The sequence below is a fragment of the Diuraphis noxia genome, unplaced genomic scaffold, assembly GCF_037042655.1.
Source record: "Diuraphis noxia isolate RWA-SAM2 unplaced genomic scaffold, SU_Dnox_SAM2 contig0002, whole genome shotgun sequence".
Taxonomy (NCBI): domain Eukaryota; kingdom Metazoa; phylum Arthropoda; class Insecta; order Hemiptera; family Aphididae; genus Diuraphis; species Diuraphis noxia.
This window is the reverse complement of record NW_028301712.1, coordinates 71,408,010-71,433,831: the sequence shown is the minus strand read 5'-3', so window position 1 is coordinate 71,433,831 and position 25,822 is coordinate 71,408,010. Positions and strand designations below refer to the sequence as shown.

General features: G+C 30.7%; 1 protein-coding gene across 1 annotated transcript; it reads right to left on the bottom strand.

The window, feature by feature from the left end:
• Positions 1-1,194: 1,194 nt before the first annotated feature.
• LOC107161910 (uncharacterized) lies at positions 1,195-25,717 on the bottom strand. Its single transcript, XM_015508527.2, has 3 exons — positions 25,431-25,717; positions 6,198-6,820; positions 1,195-2,385 (listed from the first exon to the last, which is right to left on the bottom strand). Exons 1-3 carry the CDS (start codon positions 25,492-25,494, stop codon positions 1,402-1,404), a joined length of 1,671 nt encoding a protein of 556 aa, XP_015364013.2. The 5' UTR covers positions 25,495-25,717; the 3' UTR covers positions 1,195-1,401.
• Positions 25,718-25,822: the final 105 nt, after the last annotated feature.

Genomic DNA, 25,822 nt, shown 5'->3' with positions numbered 1-25,822 from the left:
AAACTATTAAGTGTATAAAAGGTCAATTTTTATAATACGTTTTCGAATCGTTACCTATAAGTTATTAATTATAACTTATGTTATTATAGGTACCTATTCATGTGTATAATAAAACCCTCTAGACGCAATACATAGATATGACCTATATTCTATATACCTAATGATTGCAAATGATGAAACAGAGATAAAATTACACACAAATAGGTATAATGTTCGCACAGTTTCCTACACATAATAATATAATATCATACATTACATTTTCAGGATGTTACAATCGTGATAGATAAAAAACAATAATAGAAATGTATACTCACATAATACGAGTTTCGTAATAACTAAGTCTGCGTAGAAAATTCAAACGATGAATCATCTGAATTAGGTAGGTAGGTAGGTAGGTACTACGCATTTATGATTTTATGATTTTATTTGTAACAAACAATCTATTGTGTATTTTATAAAATTAGCTACTGTATTACAAATCGTATTTACAATAATAGTTATCTAGGTAATATTATTATTACATGATCATGATACTAGTAATACTACCTATATAAAATGTAATATCGTAAACAATGCTATATAATATTATAATAATATATGCATCATATCATGTTAGTCGAATGATTGAAATCTGTTTGAAATTTAGAAATTTATAGACGCTAATCTAAAACAAAAACATTATGTACATATTAAGTATCCATAGGTACTAAAATAAAAATACCTACTTAATAATAATAATTAAAAAAAAAACCCAGAAATTACTGTAAGTAGGTATAATACCTTAACATTCTATGTGATATTCAAAACATGGGTGGTGTAATATTATGATGTTTTTCTGAGCGAACATCGGTGTTGCCAGAATTGGTTCTTTCTAATTATGTAGGTTTAGTGAAATAATATGTCTTGTACGTTTGGAGGTCATTATGTGTCCATAAACTTTACATGGTAGCTACGCGTAGGAAGCTGACGGAGAATAATATGTAGAGGACTACAAAAAAAGACGGGCCAACGATGAGGCCATTGACACAAATAGGCCAAATTACCAGGATACAAATAGGTAGATTGTGAAAAGAGAGGATAACAAAATCCAGGAAGCTATAGAGGTCTGAAAGAACACCAAGTGGAAGACTCAATGTCGAACAGAGTTGGTTTGACGGAAAGAAGGGTGTTTGAAGAGATTTAGATTCGTAGAACTACAGCAGAGACAATGTATATTTATTGGTACATATTATTGATACCAATTATCGTACCTGTGCAGGTGGCTAAAAATATTATATTATCATGTATCATTTCTATATTTGCGGTATCACATAACTTTCAAAAAGAACTTGCGGTCTGGTGGGTGGATGGAAAAGGATCGATGATGATAGGGTGGGTGTGTGAGAGTGGGTGAGTGGACAATCAATCGCCGACCATCCTGTCGAGTTCGGGCAGCCTGTCTTCTACCATTTTTTCGACTTCAACGTCGTCCAGTATTGTCTGCACCTTCATCTTGATGGGTTCCTCGAGCGCGTCGACGATGATGTGCCGCAACAGCGACGGTAACGAGTTGACTGCAATCTCGATGACGTAGTCGAGCGGCTCCTTCCTGTCCATCTGCACCTCGATCTTGCCGACCTCGATGTCGAGCTTCTCCAGCACCGGCTTGTTGCGGATGTCCAACGTCTGGTTGACCAGAGCCCGGACCTGTATGTGGTCTACGGTGAAATTGGACACGCCCGCTCGGCCAAACGTCTTGGTCAGGCCCAGCAGGTAGCTCCACCGCAGCGACCCGTTGACCGCGCCGGTGATGACGTGCACGGACATCTGGAGCACGGGGCCGCGGATCTGCAGCCCGATGTCGCCCACCCGCTTGAAGTTGGACAGCCCGGACACGGTGAGCTCGGTGATCGTGAAGTTGAGTGGGCCCTCGGCGATGTGTCGGTCGGCGATGTGGTACGGGTCGAAGCCCATCCGCCGGACGTACGCCCGGCCTTCGGCAACCGCCAGGTCCGGTACTGGCACCGTCATCTTGGGCAGCTTGCTAGTGATGGCCTTCACCTGGGCGTTGACGTCCGCCCGCAGGTTGGTGTTCACCTCGCTGATGATAAACGGCTTGATGCCCTCGAACAGCACCGACCCCATTGTGCTGATGACGCCCTGCATCATGGAAGCGGCGAACCCGAGGTTTTTGAAGTCCAGCTCGCAGTCCTTGAACTGCATGTCCATCTCCGTCTCGGTGGCTTGCAGGTTGCCGTCCTCGTCCGGTTCGAGCGCAGCCTCAGCGGCGGCTTCCACGTCGATGAGCGTCACGTTGAACGGGCCCGACGCCGGTCGGCTCAGCCACGACCTCAACGTGTAGTTTCCTAGGACGTACATCCTCTTGATTTTCAGAAGCACATAAACCTGCGAACACCGTTGTACCGTTAGAGCTAATCTGTGTAAAAACGGATCGAGACGGATCGAGTAGTACCCATGCTCGTGTTTAGTGGAAATTGCAGATTACCTAAAACATAACACTTTGCGATCTCCTCCAGATTTCGCCACCCTAAACTTATTGTCCCGAAACCCCTTCTTCGTTAATCAATTTTTTGATATAAAACTACTGTACTGTACTAGGTACTGTAACTACATCTGGTGTAAGAGATGTTTTAAATAATGTTAAATTAAAAGACAACATGGCAAGTATCGATCGTTTTCGAGACCCTTTTTACAAAACGGTTAACTTCCAAACAACGACTAATAATAATATCATGATATATTTGATAGTGTGAATTAAATATTCAAAAAATATTTGATATTATGGAATGTGTTCTTTTTTAAATTTATCATTGAAATATATAAATATAACAATCATACATTGGGAGATTTTGGGTGAAATATTTATCGAAGGAACAATAACTGGTCAGGAATAAGCAAAAAATGGGTGGAAGCCGTTTGAGGGAGCCATCACATTTTTCAAGTAATATTGATAAAGGTTGTTATAACTGTTATTCTATTAATTGATTACTGATCCTGCTCAATGACGCCAAAGTCCAAAATGTTACCTATGACATCAGACACCTCCTCATAAAATTTTGAAACCCACCTATTTCATATAATTACCTTACCTTTAGTTTTTATGAAATATTATCAACTTTTACAATGACAGTAATGTCTAATACATGCAATTATCCATATCTTAATATATTTAGAATGACAAACGTAACTCTCCTACCTACTAAAATCACCTATGACAGCTGTCATAGGTAAATATATATTTTGGCGCCACTGATCCTCCTATCCTAGACAATTAGATTTATAGTTATAAAATTATATTTTATATTATTTGGAATTGTATTAACGGTAGATAAAGTTATAATACGCATCTGAAGGGCACATCTAGTAATACTTTTGAACATAAAAATTTAATTATGTTTGTTAATCGACCATAAAAAACAACAATTTCAGTTATTTAAAAATTATTTTCATTTATAAGTGCTATATAAACAGTATAAACGTTATTAAATGTGCGGCATACAACGAGTGTGCTGTAATACTACGTCGACCCGACCCGCACTGCATATAATATAATATGGTTATTATAATCCAGAAATATGTATAATGGTTCAAATTATAATATATCAGTTATTATAAACTATTTATGTTGACAGTATAACTTTGTATTTCGTAGCCAATAACATACTAACGATATACGGTTTCAAAGGAACGATCAAATAGCCTAGGGTATATTTCAAACGAACTCACGCGTCAAAACGTTTTGTTATTCATGTATAAAAAGGTATACGTACTTGGATAAAATATTTACTTAATCGGTGTACTGCATCGGAATGTCAACAACGAATCGATTGAGTGTGGTTGCAATGGTACCTAATTGCGGACTGTACCTCTTTGGCCCCATTTTATTATCAACCACCGATGACGTATTAAAGGCAGTAGAGGCATACAATTTATTATAATATGTCATAACATTCATAACTCTTGTGAAAATATGCCGAAAGATCATGCGTGTAGCGAATCGTGGACGCTTCGCCCCCGTATTTTCACCACCGTAAAAAAAACCAGTCCCCGGACGTTTCGTCTCCGGCAATTGTTAAGATAGGACGTTTTGTCCTGGAGAGTTATTAGACATAGGACGTTTGGTCCCCGGCATATTTTGATAAGCAATTTAATTTTAAATGAACAGTTTAATTTTTAAATGACAATATTACAAAATTACAAATACATAATCAATATTCACACAATATAGTTATACAATATTACTCGTAGTCAAAATTTAAACGTAAAATCTTTATTACTTGCCTATAGCCTATATACTATACTAGATATTGCAGAAAAAAAATGATATAATATAGGTATATAATTTTAAATCGTTGATTTGGAAGTTAACTATAGTCATCACTAGGTGTAGGTACAAAATACAAATAATTAAATATAATAAATACAATTATTAAAAATCGTTGATTTGCAAATTTGAAGTAAACTTTCTTTAAGTATTCAATTCACGCAAGCTTCTCATTGATGTACTCAGTCATACGATTTTCCATGTGTTTGTTATTTTTTTTTAGTATTATTACTTCGAAATTTAATATAATTTAATTAAAAATAAAATTTAAACCGAATGTCCTTTAATCAAAATATGCCGGGGACCAAAGTCCTATGTCTTATAACACTCCGGAACGAAACGTCCTACCTTAAAAATTGCCGGGGACGAAACGTCCGTGGACTGGTTTTTTTGACGGGGGCGAAACGTCCATTTACCGTGTGTAGCGTGTGTATCTCAAGTTCAAAATGGCATAAAGGTATAAATATCTAATGTAGTATTGTAGCCATAGCCATAGTTGGTATATAGACTTTTTTTTTAGTTAGAATTTCGGCTTCAACTACTAAAGTTGTCAGTCTGGTGTTCTGCGTGTGTGTGTGGGGGGGGGGGGAGGTTTGTTGGAACGCGTTTTGTAAGTGTGGCAAGAATTTGTTGCTAAAAACCAGGATGGTGACCCATCCGTGAGTTAGCAAAACCGGCCGGGACGTACACTCAGAGCGTTTCCCCAGTTGAATGTATGACTGTGCGCCACATTGCATCACATATTATAGACTGTTTATGTAAAGGTTTAGGTACTATACTAAAATCGGTTGGCACTTGAATGAATTTTTAAATAGAACGTTGATTGCTACTGCAGTCTTCTAAAGTGGGAGAAATCGCTTATAATCGTTTAAAATTCCATTATATCACAATTTGAATGAATGCAGGTGATAAAAAAGAAAATATTATTATGTCACGGGACTGAGTATATCCGAAGTACCTATTCAAATTTCGTGTAATTAAATTAAATATTATAACAGTGGATACCACTAAAATCAATGATATATATACTGTCCGTCAATGGCAAGATCAGATTTTTTTGAGTGGAAGGGGGGGGGGGGTGAAAAGGATATGAATTTTTGACTATTCTCAAGTCACGTTATTTATAGCGGTAAATATATATTTTCATTGATTTATCTTATATTTTATAAGACAAAATAGACCAAAGGGGAGATATGACCCATTGACCCCTTCCTCCTACCACGACAACTGTTGTCCCATACAGAGATATTAATATGTATGTTCTCGACCTATCTGTATATAATATGATACAATTTACGATTTAGTTTCACCTACCTATAATATATTTTGGTTATTCTGCGGTCGTCAATACTATAAAAGTTGACATAATTTTTATTCAAGACTTGCAATAAAAACACTAATGTTCTAACAATGTAAATAAGCTGTAAAACGAACCTCAGCATGCAAATAGCGAAATTATAGGTACTGTTTGTCCCAATTTGTAATTATTGATGTATGTGGTCTTACATTATATTTTGAAACAGTCTGGCAATAGCTTTATGAAATTCAAGAATTTAACAGTTATTATTACAGTTTTGTTTCTTTCGTAATAATGTTTAACCTACCTGACAAATAACTAATACTTCACAATACACTAACTATTGTTGGAGTGATGCGGTTGACCAATGAGCAGTAAATATCCTTCCATTCTTATTCTTTCATTTTATTTATTATCTATATTTAGCTCTTTAAGTTTTATAATTTAGGTTATTAAACTTTTCAATCAGTCACTATTTTATGAGTTATTTACTATGCCATATAGTACTATTTTCGTTAATGCAAATAAATAAAATAAATAAACAAATATAATATTTTTCTTTTTTTTTTCACTTACCCGCATATTCTTCAAGTCCGTGTTGACGTTTTCCACTTTGAACTTGGACAGCCCGTGTACGGTCATGTTTTTGAACGTCATGTACGCCATGCCAAAGTCTTTGTTCATTGGGGGTATGCTTAGTGGATCGGGAATTGGGGCACCTGGAAAGCCAACGGGGTCAGGTCGCTGGTAGTGTTTCAGAATTTTTCTGATCTGTTCGCTCAGCTTATCTTTGACAACTTCTACTGGCATCGTGTTATTAACCGCTGTTGTTGATTCACTAACTTCCGCGTTAACGCTGGTCAATTCTAATGGTTCGGTGGTGGTCTGGACCACAATTTCGGTCGTCGGCTCTACTGATTCAGTAGTGGTCTGGTACACAATTTCGGCCGTGGTGTCTGTAGGCTCAACAGTGGTCTGGGCCACATTCTCGGTCGTGGACTCTGCTGGTTCGGTAGTGGTGTCGTACACAATTTCAGTCGTAGTATCTGTAGGATCAGCGGTGGTCTGGACCACATTCTCAGTTGAGGACTCTATTGGTTTGTCGGAGGTCGGTAGCAAAATTTCGGTCGTGGATATTAGAGGTTCGGTAGCAGTCGTCGCACTTTCATTTTGTCCATCTTCGGCTACCGGCAAGGCGACTAAGATAAAAAAAAAAAAAATTGTGGTTAGTTACTGAAAGTCTTACCTATTATATCAAACCTGTATCAAACTCCGGAAAGGATTTTATACAAAATATTTACACAAGTACCTACATGTTATTATGATTTTATGTTAATCTATATTATTATTCGGTTTTTTTTATATTTAAGAAAATAATAATTTTGTATAGTTGTAGTTAGCTTCGTTCCCTGGGCATTGTTTTTACAAATATATAATAATGATTTCATCGAAAACTCCTTTTGTATGTTTTTAGATAATATAATACGAAAATATACCCCCCTCCCCCTCATAGATTGCAATCGAACATTTTATGATATATTATTTATGTTAACAGATATGGACGTTTATTTCGCAAAAGAACCTTTTCTGTGTTCGAAACTTTATCGGCAAGTTTATACAAAAACGGCAAAAGACATATTTATTCGAACCATTTTTATATATGTCGAGCAATAAACGAGTTATCAGATGCAATCACAACACAACAACACAACCGACGTTATGGCAATATGGCCACTGATTTTATTATATATTTTGGTCTTATTCAATGTCAATATAATAAACTGTAAATTCACAACGAAATAATGATAAAACGGATTAGAACATTTATACACTCGTGTAAATTGTACTCGTTATAGTAAAAATATATGTATGTATAACATAGAGAAATTAAGAAATCTATTTATTTTTATATTTTATAATTATTTATTCTTATATTAATTTAGTTATTAAATTTGGCTTCTTGGCTTTAATTTGTGTATCAATTTAAATGTTCTTTTAAAATTCGATTAAACAAAAAAAAAGAAAGAAAGAAATATCGTTTTAGTTTCAAAATTAATGCAAGATGGGATTTATCAAATCTGACACATTTAAAAATCGAATTATTCGTTATTGGCTGGAAAAAAAGGCTTAAAGCCGGGATTTATTGACAGTGCGACTAAAATTTAAATTAAATTAAATCCATACCGAGATAGGTATATAACATTATATTAAAAATCATAAATAAATTAATTTTCAAAATGTTTAACTAACAATAAAACAGATAACAATAAACTATACTTAGAAATAATTATTTCATTTTTGAGTGAATCTTCGCGTTGGTACGTTGGTAAATATATTTTAGAACACATGCGTTTTTATATAATTAGGAATTTAAATTAAATATATTTTTATTTAATTAATATATTATGATATTTTGCTTTAATTTAGAAAACGATTATCTTAGTGGCTTGTAATCAAAATCAATTGTTACCTATGTGTTATTTTGTAAATATGAAATGGTTTTCGAATAGTCTTGTAAATTTGTTTACTTTGTACTTTTACTATAAATTGAAATTGACAATAATGCATTTCACAATAATTATAATGCTCGAAAATATACTACAAGTTAACCATGAATATTATGATTTCAATATGTATTTATATTTTATTATATTTTTAAATTATTAAAACAAGTAATAACATTTAGATAATATAATCAATCAATATCATAAAAAATAAATAAAATTACTATGGTCTAATAATTGTAGGCATCAAATATATACATATATTAAAACAATTGCATGACAATCGTTTTATGCAAATGGAATTTTGACATATTTTTTTGCAGATAAGGAATTGTTTGTAAGTTTTCATATTTTATAAAAAGTTAACTCATATCATGCTAATATTTAATAGACATTATAACTGTAATTAAATTAAATTCGGTACGTTTTGAAATCGTCATTTAACTATTATATTCATGAGTATCATGACCAATATTAATTTATAACATGTATAGAAATGTATATTTCAGTGTATTTCAACTATACTTATGTAATAACTAATAGATAATATTTTTAATGTCAAGATTTATAATTGTTTTCTCATTTCCAAAAACTAGAACTTCATAATTATTGTACAGCAACTTTTTGATCTCATGTGTATTATAGATGGACAACACTTATTTTTAATGAATTTATACATTCTGTTTCATAAATAATTAATATGCAAGACTATAGTGTAGTGTTATAATCATCTGGGGACCTTGTGGGTATCATCTCATTACCTGGTTAATATAGTTATTTGATAGCGTGCATATAAAAAATGTCCTATTAATATCAGAAAGATCTTAATAAAATATATCAAAAACTAAAAGTTAGCTGCAGACATAATATTATATGTGGGGTCGTGATAATCAAAAAATGTTTTAAAAACATTTTCTCTAACTAAAAGCTAAAAAGTCCCCAAATGAAATGTATATTGTTATAGTGCGACGCATAGACAAACGGTGTCAAATTTCTTTTCTGTTCGTATGAAATAAATAGGTATTCAAACAAATTTTAGTGTCGCAACACATTTCATAATATTAGAATTGAAAAAAATACAAACGATTATAAAAGAAATATCACCTTTTAAACGGTAAGAATTAAAGAATGATAATTGTATAATAATAAAAAATCTATTTTTCTAATCCTGATAATGATTGATGGCTAATGAGTTGTGGACCAGAGATGTAAAGGGTTTTCGAAGAATATAATAAAATTTAAATATAAATTATAAAAACGAATTTTCCACCGCTAACATAGTTTCATTGAAACTATACATTCGTTTAACGGGTTATCGAAAACTCAAGGTTAAATAAATGATGTATAAACAAAAATATTGCATGCACTTATATATGCAAGGATCAATTTATAATTGATTGGAAAGCTCATAGCGGAATAATAGCAGTATGATATTTTATGATATTGTTGTATATAGACAAGGTGATTCACGAAACATCATCCCCATCACTTTATATTTTAATAATGCATTTATCTGCATTTCGATTTTTGACATGTTTAAGTACACTTAATTACTAAAAGATTATATTTTATTTTCTAATAAAACTAAAATAACTTAGGCATTGTATATCATTTAATGCGCGTAGTGTCCTGTAGAGATAAATAAATATTTCTTTTTTTATTTAAGTGAATTATTAAAGAGGATGGATCCAGTAAGTATTCATATCGAGACATTGAGTTATTGACATTTAAAAACGGAGGATGATAGGATTTAATAATGGTTTCGCATGAAATCAAAAATACATTAAATATTATAATATAGTTCTTTGACTGAATCTTAACATATTATAAAACGTGAATAAATTAATATTAGTTTTAATTTTCAAATAATCATAGCTCAATTTCCTATGCATTAACCTTTAAAAAAATAATCATCAGCTTAACAATTTACATTAAAAAAGATTGGGATTATTTAAAAACACCAGCTTGTTTCATATTATGATCTTTATATATACTAAAATTTCGAATTTGAATAAATAAATAATTTATATATTATAATATAATAATATATATTATGTTTATTATGTATGAAATGCATAATAGAATCCAATATCTGCAACTACAACGTAAATTAATGGATATTAAATTTTATTACACTCAAGCCTGGGAAATTTAATATTATATAATTTGTTGAGCTATGTCAAGTTGATAAAAAAAACATTCAAAAAGTTTAAAGTTAATACTTATCCTATGTTTTTTTAAAACTCGGTTATAACTTTATAGGTTAAAAGTTATATGAAGATTTACAATTAACTTATTTTTTTATTGTTATATAAATAGCCAGTGATATGATTTAAGATAGTAAAAATACCTAAATGTTAATACAATATGCATATTATTAATGTGAAAAAAATAAGATGCATTCATCATCAATTATAGTTTTATTATATTTACTATTTAATTATTTATAAATTACCGTCACTTGAATTTGATTATATAAGTAACTTTTTTTTTATCATTAATAGTTAAAAACTAAGTTATTGAAAATTAAATTTAAAAACAAGGCCGGTAAGTCGTGGATGTCGCTCTGCTGTACAGTAGGTTACAAGTGGGTTACTGTAATGGATGGAATTAAATTTGAATCCAATTATGATAATATACCATTGTATACGAAAAACGATTCTGAGTGAAGACGGTTTATCTGTTTAGTATATATCATAGATTATTAAAAAATTTTAAATCTTAGATTAAAAAAAATTTTTTTATGAATTCTTAGCTTAAAAATTTTTGCGAATTTTCGTGATTTTTACGTTTGTTGTCCAAATTAAAATTTGAATGATTGTAAAAAAAATTATGACTACCTATGTATTTTTTTTATTTTTCAACTGCTATTGTAAAAATATTTTAGGAGCTTTGTATTAAATTTTCAAATCTTAGATATAAAAGTAAAATTTTTTATGAATTTCTAGCATAAAATAATTTAAGAATTTTCGTGATTTTTACATAATATGTTGTCCAAATTCAAAATTTGAATGCTAATAAAAAAAAATTGTGACTATGTATTTCTTTTATTTTTCAACTGCTAAGTATTGTAAAAATATTTTAGGAGCCTTGTATTAAATTTTCAAATCTTAGAATTAAAAAGAAAAACTTTTATGAATTTCTACCTAAGATAATTTGAACATTGCCGTAATTTTTACGTATTTAGTCAAAATTCGAACTTTAAATGCTTATAAAAAAAAATCGTGCCTATGTATTTTTAATATTTTTTAACTGCTTTTGTTATAATGTGTTAGAAGCCTTGTATTACATTTTCAATCTTTTCTACCCAATAACTAAATTTTTATCGATATTTATAGAAAAAAAAACCAAAAAAGTTGAACAATTAAAATGTCAGTAAACATCTCAAAACAAAAAAATTCTCAAAAAAGTCGAAAATTTCAGTGGTCTATAAATAACTCAAAAAAAGTCGAAAATTTTTGAAAATTAATCTGTATATAGATATGACTAACATTAACATTTGGTGAAAATTTCAAGTATTTACAGTGATTAGTTTTTGAATTACAACCATATAAAAATATCGATTTTTTTGAAAACTGTTGGAAAATGTTTACTTTTGACCTCTATAATGCACCAAGGATCTTCAATTTTACACCGTTTGAAATCGAAGCATTATTTCGACTAGATATGCTGTACACAGACACAAAAAAAAAACATAAAAAAACATAAAAAAAAAAAACACATCATTGTAAAATCAATACATTCATTACTTCGTCCAGAATCTAAAAAACTAATAATGATCGACAATTTCAAATGCCTATGAATAATTCAACTTAAGTCGAAAATTTTTGAAAATTGCATGGTGGATAGAATATACTTATACAGGGTGTTTCTGAAGTATGTGAGGTAATTAGTATACGCATATTTACTGTGATGCCACAATGAAGATTTTTTTGGAATTTTTTGTCTAACTTCAAAATCTGGGTTTTTTAATGTTATTTTTAGAATTTTATCTTGAATGTAAAAATGAACACTCTAGTCGTATTTTTTGCAAAATTCTCATACGAATCGAGATATCGCATCATTTTTGTGCTTGTCGCGCGTTTTTCGCGCTCGAATCGCTAACTAAAAAAAAAGTCGTGCGACACATCGATTTGTATGATAATACCGCAAGAAAACCAGTGGTGATAATTATTTGTTGTCGTTGATAATACACAATTAATTAACACATTGTTTTACATTGTCGACTAATAAAAAATATGAAATAATAACAAAATTAGGGTTAACAGAGTTTTAAACGATCAAATTTATTATCATACATTTATGTAATACCTTTATTAAATAACTTTTAACTTTATAAAGTTATAAAAGTTAGAGAAAAAAGAAACTACCTATTTGTGTGTTTATACTGAAATTCCAGTTTTTGGATATCACAGTACTTAACATAATTATTTTGACTCGATAAGATAAACATTTTATTTTATACTATTATTATTATTTATTAGTGAACCTAATATTATACTTTTATCGTTAATATTGAATTGACCGTACTCCTTACAGAGTACATGATAAACATTAGTTGGTCTGATTAAAGCTCAGTCCAATACTTGTCATTGAACGACATTTAAAATATTAATATTTATTTTTAAGATTTAAAGTTTTTAATTTAAATTTTGATTTTTGCGCAATGGCACATGGTTTTTATGTTGGGTAAGTACTAATTCATTTAATTAATTAGTTTAAGTATTTAACTAATATCACCAATTGGTGATTTATTTTATTCAAAACTCTAGGTATTTTACTTGTCGTTACTAAGTTGTCGTAAGCGACGTGTAATACGTAAAATCGTTTAAAACTCTGTTATCCCTAATTTTGTTATTATTTCATATTTTTTATTAGTCGACAATGTAAAACAATGTGTTAATTAATTATGTATTATCAATGACAACAAATAATTATCACCACTAGTTTTCTTGCGGTATTATCATACAAATCGATGTGTCGCACGACTTTTTTTTTAGTTAGCGATTCGAGTGCGAAAAACGCGTGACAAGCGCAAAAATGATGCGATATCTCGATTCGTATAAGAATTTTTCAAAAAATACGACTAGAGTGTTCATTTTTACATTCAAGATAAAATTCTAAAAATAACATTAAAAAACCCAGATTTTGAAGTTAGAAAATAAATTCCAAAAAAATCTTCATTGTGGCATCACAGTAAATATGCGTATACTAATTACCTCACACACTTCAGAAACACCCTGTATAAACATTCGGTGAAAATTTCATGTACCTATCTATGGTCATTTGTTTTAATGTTACATCAAAAACCAAAATCAATTTTGTCGAAAAATGAGTGTGCGTAAAATTTCCCGTTTTTCCCTTAATTTTTAGTTTGTTTTTCTTGATTATTTAGAATATTGAGAAACTTTTGACTCCCCAAAGTACCAACTAGATTCACTTTCTGATCGAACGAGGTACTGAAGTCAAAAATCGAAGCACTTTTACTGCCCCAAAACGTGATGATAGACACAAAAAATAAAAAAACACATCATGGTAAAATCAATACATTCATCGCTCCGCTCAGAATCTAAAATTAAGTTTTTTTTTATCTAAATGAAACTTTGCTAACGATTAGTTTCGACAATTATATGATTACAAATATAGTACGTAAAAGTATATACAATTAATGATAGAAAATATATTATTAGTTATTACAAATAAATAAATAAAATTTTTAAACCAGCCTGGTTGAAGAAGGATATAAGTGAGGTAATAATTGGAACAATTGGAGAGGAAAAAAAAATTATGTTAAAAATTAAAATTAACTTGGCTTTTAACTTAACTTTAACTTTCTAAGTCGTTTATACACAGGCTCAATTATACCTACCTATAAATTATAATATATTGGGGATTATACAAAAATCTTTATCCTACGTGTCATATGTATCTTAAAATTCAATTATGGATATTTTAGATAATATCAGTTATTCAGTTACTTAGAACCTTGGACGTAGGCTGATTTGAATTTAGAAAAAAAGCTCTGAGAAAATAATTAAAATATAATAATAATAATGAGTCTTATGCAGTGTAAACTATCCGTGTAGGTTTATGACAAAATAATACAATCTCTAATGCTACATTTATTTAGTAGCTTTATAATGTAATATAAAATACAGTATTACAGTCTAAACACTCTGAACCTACAAAATTTTGCAGACGACGTGTATTGCGGGTATGGAATATAATATTATCAAAGGAATTACTAATTTACTCGACTAACACGTACAACTGACAACTGTTTACGGCGTCTGTCGCTATAGGTACATATTAAACAATTGTATTAGATTTCGAGGGAAGGAATAGGATTATAATATTATTATGGTATTAGTTTTATGTATTTTTATTTAATCTAGACCTGAAGTCACTATTCTGGATGAATGCACACACAATTATTGTCATAAAAATATTTCTATTGTATACTAACGCAAAACTAACACAAAACTATTTAGGTAGTTACTAGTTAATAATGATATTCAAATGTATATCGTTTAAAAAGTATTTATAATTATAGCACTAAATAAATAAAAATAAAATCGTACGACAGTAGTACGGGTAGGTTTATAATTTTATTTATTATAATTTTTAACTCCTGTTTAGTTTGGTATACCTATACGGGGACTTATCGATTCCGCCAATGTAGCATTGATTCCGCTAGTATCGACTCCGCCAGTTCAGGTAGTCTAAAAACAACCTATCGATTCCGCCACCTTCCAAGTTTTACCTCAGCCTAGCAAATGCATAAAAAAATAATTAAATAATTAATTTTAGTATAAATTAATTTAGTCAAATATATTTTTTATAATATGATGATGAAAAACTAATGCAATGTGAATTAATATATATATATATATAATAATAATACAATATAGTTAAAGAAATAAAATGTTACAATAATAATAATATAGCTATCTACAAAATAATTCAATAATTAATTTAAATATAAATTAATTTAGTCAAATGTAGTTTTAAGTTATACAGTGGTATTGTTTTAATATGATGATGCAAAACTAGTGCAATGTGAATTAATATAATATATATAAAATAATACAGTATACATAGTTAAATAAATAAAATTGGTAGGTTGTTTTTAGACTACCTGCACTGTCAGAATCGATGCTGGCGGAATCGATAAACCTTATCCCCAAGTATAAAAAGGTCTGGCGGAATCGATGAAATCCCACCTATACCTAATAAAAAATTTAAGTTCGATGAAGCAAATACTGCTGTTATATATAATCATTTTATTTTCACCTGAACACGCTTATCTCAATAATATAACAATTGCTTGCTCTAAGAAGAGTACCCCGCATCCAGTATCTGTCCATATTGCATTCCAGCCTATATTTTTTGGTTTTTATTATATATTAATATTATACATTGACACATTGTGTATATACACTTGGAATAGTGCAAATTATTTAAAAGTTATGTATGTTTTATTTTATTTATTATGCTAATATCAATATTAAGCCAATATAACCTACATAATAACTCTGTAAGAAGTGTTACTCTATAAGCAATCAAAATAAACTATTATAGTTTTTTATTATTCTCATTACCTCAAAATAACAGATTTTAGTCTTTTAATTTATTTAATATGGCAGTAGCCAGTAGGTACCTATGTGTACAATGTTATTCTTAGGTATCCATTGTGTGGCCATAGTTAAAAGTACATAGAAAATAATAGATTTTATCATCAATTTATTGAAACAATCGTGTACCTATATATTTAATTTTGATAGTAATACATAACATGTAATATGTAAAGATATAATTGGATAAAAAATGCAGGGATATGATAATATTATAATACCTATTGGCTATTAATTATCTATATATTTAATATATTTAATATCGTGTAGTGTAGATAGTGCAGTAGTGTATATACATATATGGCTATAGAGAACTTTATATAATAATATTTATGACTATACACAGACTACCTATACATAGTTATTATTTAACAATCTTTCTGAATTTTAGTGTAAATATTACTCGCGAAAACAATATTGCTCTTTAATATTAATATTTTGTTTGTACAAACAAAACGGGCAGACAGCGTTATCTTTAAAATATTATATATGTAGGTACCTACGCAAATTTAGACTTTGAAATAAAATTCGTCGAATTGTGCGAAAAAAACGTTTTCCAATATAATAGAGAACGCTATATCAAGAGCTCAAGTGTTCAAGTTATGATTAATAATAATAATAATAATAAATACTGTTGAGGACAACGCGACGTTGTCATGAATAACAATTGAACTTAAATCGTGAAGAGTGATATTATTGACAAGTTCATATGTTTGGTCCCAGAAATAAGGGTGAGTTCCCATATTTAGTTTCCAGGTTAGTTATTATGCTCCACACGTATGTGGACGTAAAATAAAATTTGCAAATGGGAATCTCTACGTCGCTCATATGCGCATCACACATCGTCTGTCCGCAATGATTATAACTGCTATAAGGAATAATGTATAATATGCAGCTCGTTACTTATTGCTTAGGAAAGAAAGAGGACCTTAATGGCGTGCGTTGAGACGGTAATATAGTATAGGAATGGAAAGAAATAGTTCAGGATCGAGAAAAATGGAGAGAGTTCGTGATGGCGGCGTAAACTCTTAGACAGTATTAAATTCCAGAGAAGAAGTTACTTATTATTATACATTTATAATATACAGCCTGTTACTTATCACCTGGAAATAGTAAGTTTTGGGAGCTGAGTATTTCGTGGTTAAAATAATAAAAATCACAATAATAATAAAATTTTATGGGCCGTTCTTACAATGTCCGGTTAAAGTTAACGAACACTTAACCGGCGGAATTCTGCCCGTAGAAATCCCACTAACCATCGGTTAACCATTGGCTGACACTTAACCGGACATTGTAAGAACGGTGCTATAAGTGTGCAGTGTGTCACGCTATTACATACCTGCCGGACTCGCGACGAATAGAAGAGCTCCGCATAGGGACAGCGCGATGGCTACTGTGATGGTCGTCTTCATTTCGTCGACGACGATTGAGCGGACGGGTTTCGCGACGATCGAACGATTTTGTGGATCGATTGATGATGATGATGATGGGAGACGGGACAAGACTATAATTGTCGACACTCGAACGATGTATGCTCCGGGTGGGCTGCGTTACGTGTGTCATTGAGCCCTCGAGTGAGTGGGTGTTACTATACGATACGTTATTTGAACCCGTTCGGTATTTATGTTTTGAGAGCTTATTGAGTAATATTCTTTTTCATCTTTTCATCTATAATGCATTGATTGAATCTAACCACAATCAACAAGTCCACGCCATAAAAACTGTTTAAATAATTACCTTCGTATTTGGTATTTTATATATGGTATTTACTATGAAGTAGTGGCGTGGGCATACGCAACATTTTTCTTCGGAGAGTAGGGGGTTTGAAAATTGAATACAATTTTATTTTCATTTTTTTCAATCTAATAACTTTAGACATTTAGTGAGGTATTTGAAAATTTTTTATACAGCGTCAACTTCTTAACTTTTTTGTAACTTTGGTTAGACCATCTTCGCTTAGGTTGTCTCAAGTTCAAATTAAGTAAAAAAAAATGTATAAAAAATTCAATTTAGTCTTTCATATTAGTAGTTCATAATTTAATTAAAAAATTACCGATCATTTAAAAAAATGGTACCTATACAAACACAATGTTTTTACAAAAATAAATTCAACCTACATAGGTATACGTATTAATATAAAGAATGTATTGACTGAGTGGTAAATAATTCGGTCTGAGGGGGGAAGCTTCGTGAGCCATTTGAGTACAACACTGATATGAAAGAAGTGGGGTACAATAATTTTTGGTTTTATTTACAAGACTTATATAAGTTATAACAACTATAATTATTAACGTATTTTGTTTTTGATACGTCATACTAGATCACTAAAACACCTAATTAAATAATTGTTTATAATACATCAAGACCAACGTCTAGTTAAATAATGCAACATCATTTTAATAACTAGTTTGAGTAGGTACTCGAGAAAAAAAATTTTAATTAACTATAATAATGTTTATGGACATCAATTGTTACATTACCATGATAATCAATAAATTACATAGATCTTATTAGTGATAATCAATGCCATCGACTATAAGTTTGATTTCTAATTATACTTCAAACGTTCCAGTTCTATACAGTGTATTAATATAAATACATAAACGTAAACGAACATGAAAACTTATGTTTTACAAATTTATTGATAATTTTCATTATATTTTCTTTTTTTTTATTCCTAGTGTATCACATTGCGAATATGTACGCTTCCGTGATCCAATGACCATCCAAGAATAGGTAAATAATTGCGATAATGTGGAATTATTATGGGAATCGATAGAATATGCGTAAAACGGTGTGTGATCTTTGTAACAGTCTTGTAGAGCGAATGTGCATAGTCACATTTGTATGTGCAAAATCATTGATAATATTGACTTATTTTTTTTGCAACCAACACAATTGTTTGAACACCAAACATAAGAAACAATTATGCGATTACAATTACGGTGTAAATTGTTGGCCAGGTTACTTGAATGAAAGTTGGTTTTACGATTGTTATTGTCGTAATGCAGAACAAATGAACGTCGAAGACGGTGTAGTCGATTGGGAAAATGATTGTGAAACATTTTATAATCGTTATATTATTATGGTTTATTGGAAACATGTGTTCCACCTGGTAGCTATTCACAAAGATTGCTCAGATGTATTAAATTTGAACTACCTTATTGTAATTCATTTTAATTCATTAGTCATCATAAATATAAGCAGAGTATATGTAATATTAGTATCAATAAAATATTCATTATTTTTAAATCTCTATTATTTTTTGACATTTTACGCACACTTTAAGTAACACTTTATAATTTGAAATTGATATTTTTAAAAATATTTAATAATATTGAAATTATACTGTACATATTTTATTAATTTGAATATTTTGTTTTGAATTACAACTAATAAGCATTGAGGTAATATTTGATATTTGCGCAGTAGCATTCACAGTATTGTTATTTTATCACAACGAAATTCATGTAAATAAAAATAAAATAATTTTCTTGGAAATTTCTAAATCAAATTTTTTTGCTAAAATAAGTTACATCACTAATGATGGGTATACAATTTTGAATTTATAATGAATAGGAAAAGTAACAGCAATACTAGAAACAAAAATATTGTAGTGATAACCACTCTTTAATTTATAACTTTTAGGATTCCTAATTATTTCTTCCAAAGTTTGCAATTTCACATTTTTACGTATGTGCTCAACAATATATTTAATTGCCCCTCCGTGATGCGTTCAGATAATTGATGATACGATCGACAGGACGACAGCCGTCAGACCGAGTGAACAGCATTGAGCAGCTATGACCGGGGCCAGTTGATTGGTGACTTTATTCTTATTTAACTGGTTAGGTCTACCCAAACAGTTTCTTTTGGCCTCCTAGCTCCAGCTCAAACACCAACGAGTTCAATGACTTTCTTGGTCACTTGGAGTCGAGTATTGGAGGATCAGAACAGCCAGTTTTGGAAGCAGGATTAATTTAATTCGAAGTCCGGAAGCTGGTAAGCTCTATATAGGAAGCAAGAGTAATTTATTATCCTAGCAAATCTAAAGGCGTTGTTGAACATTACGACATGCAACCAATATAACTTACCTACTACCTATCATGGATTCACAGACAAACACAAACCTCTAGTATCTATTGATTTTATTTCATTCTTTAAGTTAGTATAATGGTTTTATATTGACTATTTGGACGTAACAATTGCCCTCTGATAGTAGTAAATCATTAGTAACACAGTAAATAAAGTCTCCGTCCTAAGGACAACAGTGTTTATGTGAGTTTAAGAAGCATTGCGGAGACGAGCCATATCTCTTTAAGGCATATGTTCTCAACCTGGGGTCCGTAGATGGTTGCTTGGGGGTCCATGGAGTAGCTGCGTTTTTTTTTTAAATATCTCAAAAATAAATTCGATTCGATAGCGTTTTTGAAATAACAATAATAATGTCTTGCTCGCATTCTGCCACTTGAAAAATAACTATGTTCTTAAATATAAAATTTAGATCACGATAATTTTATATGTAATATAAACTATAAAGTTGTCGTAATCATAAAATAATACATGGGAATATGGCATACAATCTAACGATTATTTAAATTGAACATGGAAACCCATCACTTCAGTTAACCTGTCACCGTCGCATCGTACATTGTGCGTCGTATTTTGCTGTTTAGACCATCCACATAATATTCATTCCAGTTTTTGTTCCATTTTTTTTTTTTATATTTTTAAATTTTAATAATATTTCAATATTCGCAATGCCGAAAAAAGAAAGTACGATGACTCTTATATGTCGTTTGGTTTAAAATCTATTATTTAACGCGACGGTACACAAAAACCACAATGTTTTGTCTGTGGAAAATTCCGTGTAAATAGAACCATGAAATCAACTAAGCTTGAAAAACTTCTTGCTTCGGTACATCATCAAAATGCATCAGGTAATTAGGAAGTCTTTCAAACAAAAAAGTACATTTTGAAAAAACCGATACATTACTTAAACTTGAATTAGTACCTCAGCAAAAACCTTGTCTCGAAGAATTTTACAAAATAGCTTACCACATTGCTACTAGCAATTTGTTAGAAGTAAAAAACCACATAAAATTGGCGAGTAACTAATAGAACCATGAGCATTAGAAATGGTAGAATTATATAGTATGTGGTTTGGAACAACGAAAACAAATTGAAGCTGTACCTTTGTCAAATGATACTATTAACTCCGGGATTTTTGATATGTCTACTAACATTTTGGAACAAGTAGTTCGGGAATTAGATTAAACCCCTTTTCCATTTAGTATGCAGTTGGACGAAAGTACAGACATTTCTCAGTTCATCCAATTATTAGTTTTTGTACGTTACATAATACATATATTCTGGAATTAGTGAAGAAAAATTTTTATTTTGTCAACCTCTATTGAAAACTACAAGGGCAATTTACATGTTTGAAATAATAACTAATTTTTTTTTCTAAAAATAAATTAAATTATATGAAAAAAATTCAGTTCGCTGTGCGCCGACGGTGCTTTTGCGATGCTTGGTAAATCATCCTGTTTCACAGAATTAATAAAGAAGGAAATTTCCGATATCATCATCACTCATTGTTTTTCTTCATCGGCATGCTTTAGCATCAAAAACTCTACCAACCAATTTAAAAGAAGTTATGACGACTGCAGTGATAAAGTTGTAAATTTCATCAGAGCTAGAGCCTTACATCTCCAACTTTTCAAAGTTTTATATCAAGAAATGGGATCTGAACATTAAGTTCTTCTTTAATACACAGAAGTGCGTTGTCTTTCCAGAGCATAAGTTATTAAACGTTTGTATGAACTTCGACAAGAAATTTCTTATTTTTTAATAGAAAGGCAAAGCTCACTCTCAAAACATTTTCATAGTATTGAGTTCGTCCATGGATTGGCATATTTGATAGGTATTTTTAGTCATTTGAATGAAGTAAATATATCGATTCAAGGATGAGAGTAAAAATTATGGACGCGCCCGAAAAATTAAACGCATTTGTTATTTCCCTGTGGAAAAAAAGACTTCAATCGGAAAATTTACCGTACTTTCTAACACTTGAACAGGAGCTATTCAAAAATAATATTGCTTTATCCAGATTCATAAAAACACAAATTTGTGAACATCTTGATGTGCTCGAAAATTCATTTGGTAATTATTTCGATTCTACATTTTTGAAATCAGAAATATGGTTACGCAATCCTTTTCTCGTGGGCTTAAATACAATTGATTATTTAGACCTCGTTAAAGACGAATTAATTAATTTAAGATCGAAAGAAATGGGACGCCACGATTTTCAAACAATAAATCTAGGGTTAATAAATCGAATTTTGGTGTCCGTTGACGAAGGCTTATCCGTGAGCTGTATCTAGGGCAATGACCTTTCTGATTCTATTCGATACCACCTATCATTGTGAGTCTGGATTTTTTACAGTAGTCACAATTAAAACTAAAGCAAGAAATCGATTGGACATTAAGGATGATATGCACTACTCTGTCCAATACGATCTCAGATTTCAAGGCAATAATGTAATCAAAACAACAGCAAATGTTACATTAAAAATTATTTTGACTATAAAAAAAAAGTGGTTATTCACAATATATTAATATAGTTTTAGTTATTATTAATATTACGTAGGTATTAGATTTATCATGACAAAATAATAAAAATAAAAATTGTATTTAATTGTTTATTTATATATATATATATTTTGTTTTTGTGAGGGGGGTCTGTTGATTATATTTTATACTTCAAAGGGGTCCATGGAGGCATGGACCAGAAAAGGTTAGGAATCTATGCTTTAAGCCTTAAAGTTTAAGGGATAGTTGCCGTTACGCATGTATAAGTATAAGCCGTACCAAGTCCAACATTTTTCTTGTTGAATCACTGAAATTTGAAATTTCGAATTAGAAGATATTATTGGCGTAATGTTATTGTTTATGAGTCTTATTTTACATAATAACTGTATACCTACTATATAGGTAAAACCTGCTAATGACGTAGTTCCTTTAACAAGCGTAGTAAGCTAATGTGTAACTATACTATAGTCTTTCTCTCTCTCTCTCTACATATATATGTATATAATATATGTATTGATTATGTGATATACTAATATAATAAAAATAAACAAAATAGCTATCGAGACTGCTGTACCGATCGTGTGTATAATAGCTCTCCACACAAGGTCCAATATTATAATATTTTTGTACATACCGCACAATATAATTATTGATATTAAATATATTACAAATAATACAAATAAAATATAATTCGTGATATGACGTGTTATGTTTTATTTAACATAGATTATACATTTGTATGAAAGTATAAAACTTACAATATACATATAATATTTAGGTAATTTATAAATTACCATTGTATATTATATAATTAATAAATCAATATATCAACCCTGTGTATTATTATGATACCGAAAATTTAAATTTATTTAAACGTCAAAAACGGAATGATTGAAAATAAAAGCGGTCGTATATTATAAATATTCATGAGATATTCCTTCAATTTTAAAAAATAATAAACGTTAGCTTATAATAATTTAAAAATCGATTGTTTAAAAAAAGTCTAACATCAATGCACGATTTTAATACAGTGGATTATTATCGGGGGACCGCCTATGACTGACGGTTGTCTTCAATTATAACATTTGTCTACACAATGATTATTATTATTATATTGTCATTTTAGCACAATCTTTCTAGATTTTATCTATAAATATTGCCCACGGAAATAATATTGCTCTTTAATATATTTTATAGTTTATTTGCACAAACGAACCGGGATTTACCAATTTATTACCTACGCAATTCTAGTCTTTGAAATAAACATGAATTTGTATAACTAGATGAGTTTTACCAAAAAATTTCTTTTATAGAGAAAATAATATCAAGAGTTCAAGAGTTCAAATCACGATAAATAATAATAACAATACTGTTGAGTACAACGCAACGATGTTAACAAAATCACAAAGTCATATGATTGGTTCCAGGAATAAGGGCGAGTTCCTATAACAATTATAAAATCCACATGATGTGAGGGGTGCTCGCATACAGTATAGAATATACTGTAAGGGATAGATTTTTGAAGTAACTTTAAAATCAGTACATAATCCTCAATCTGCTGATTCATATGAGTTGATACATTTGCTGATAATACTATTATAGTATTATGGTTTAACCTACGAGACGTTTTCACTAGGCATGGATTTCGAAAATGTTAACAAGGCGATCAAAATAAAAAAATGTTTATACTTTTCTGTATCTGTTTTATAGATTAAGCAGCGTTTCTAAACTCGTGGAATTCGAAAAGGTCATAGGTGGTACACAAAGAAATCTCTTTTTATAAAAAAAAAAAAAAAAGAAAAATGAAAAGGATCATTATTTACAGTACCTATTTTATTTGGTTCATTTGATATAGGTTTTAATAATAATTAATTATATAAATAATAATTCTACATATTATACCAATAATAATAATTCCAATATAACGTATACACTTTTGTTATAGAAAAAAAAAGGTAATTTTGTCTGATGGTAGGTACATGAAAATATTCAAACTATGTTGGTGGTAAATGGATATTAAAAAAGTAGAGGACTGGATTAAGTAATTTATATCACCTATTATTAGCTTAGACGTCTGTAGGGGGGGGGGGCGAGCATCTATAGTCCCCTTGAATCCGCACTTGGTTATCATCATTATAGTGATTATTATTATGTTGTACGTGTATCATACGTATCAAAAAGGCCATTATATTTTATGATTTTTGATCGACGACGACTAAACGCCGAGTAAAGTATATACTATTATAATATATAATGTTTACAACGGTGACCATTAATTGCTCCAAACCGTAGATATACATGTATGTGTGTAAATGTGTATACAAGTTGCCGTGGTGCAGTGGTGGCATACAATACGTATATTATAATAATATGTAGGTAGTAGGTATATACCGATATATATCGTGTAAATATTGCGAGTGTTTATGGATTTCAGTACCGTAATATGGCGGTCAGATTTATAGGCAGCGTATATATTATAATAGTAATAATAATAATAATAATAACATGTGGTGCACTGCAGACCTGAGATTAAGGAAACATTAGTTATCATACACCACGCGGACGGAAAATACAATTTGCAAATGGAAATATCCGCTGTACCACTCGCGCGAACACGTCGTCCGGTCATAATGGTAAACTATAGGCATATAATATATATATATATGGGGACCGTTACTTATTACTTAGGAAAGTGTCTTGGGAAGAAGACGTTAACAAGACGGGAGTACAGGAATGGAGAGAAATAAATCTGCACGATCGAGAGAAGTAGAAAGGGATTGTGATGGCGGCAAAAACTCTTAGAGAGTATTAAATGCCAAACGAAGAAGAATTTTACTTATTATTGAATGTTGAGAAATCGTAAAATGGTTGTACGACTGGGGACCGTGCGGTTAAACATTCGGCAGGTATAATAATTATGTAGCTATCATAGGTATAGAAAATAAATAAAACAATACAAATTTTTATTTTTTCATTTTGGTGGGGGGAGGGTGAGTGCGTCGTGTGTAAGCGAATAACAACAACAATAATAGTTATAAAATATTAATGAAACTATAATATTATTTTATGATACGTACCTGAGACGAACGGAAAAGCTCCACACAGGGACAGAACGATAGCTACTGCAACGGCCGTCTTCATGTCGTTGACGACGACTGAAGAGGAGACGGATTTTTACAACGACCAAACGATTTCGCGGATCGATCGATGATGACGATGAAAACGGGCGACGCGACTAAGACGATCGTCGGCACTCGACGAATTATTGTCGCTTACGGTTGAACTATTTTATTATACCGTATACTACGGGTGGGCCGAGTTGTGTGTGCGAGTCTGCGAGTAACTGCGGGCGTTCCGACACGACGCGTGATGGACTCTGCCGCCGTCGAGATTAGGATTGCCCCGCTGACCCCGCTGCGGTTTTATCAACGGACAATATATTTTATTATATCATTATGCTTGTATACAA

Coding starts and splice junctions, on each gene's coding strand:
- LOC107161910 (XM_015508527.2), bottom strand. CDS start 25,494: ATGAAGACGGCCGTTGCAGTAGCTATCGTTCTGTCCCTGTGTGGAGCT. Junction 6,821..25,430: donor AGCTTTTCCGTTCGTCTCAG/GTACGTATCATA, acceptor TTTTTATCTTAG/TCGCCTTGCCGGTAGCCGAA. Junction 2,386..6,197: donor CGGACTTGAAGAATATGCGG/GTAAGTGAAAAA, acceptor CGGTGTTCGCAG/GTTTATGTGCTTCTGAAAAT.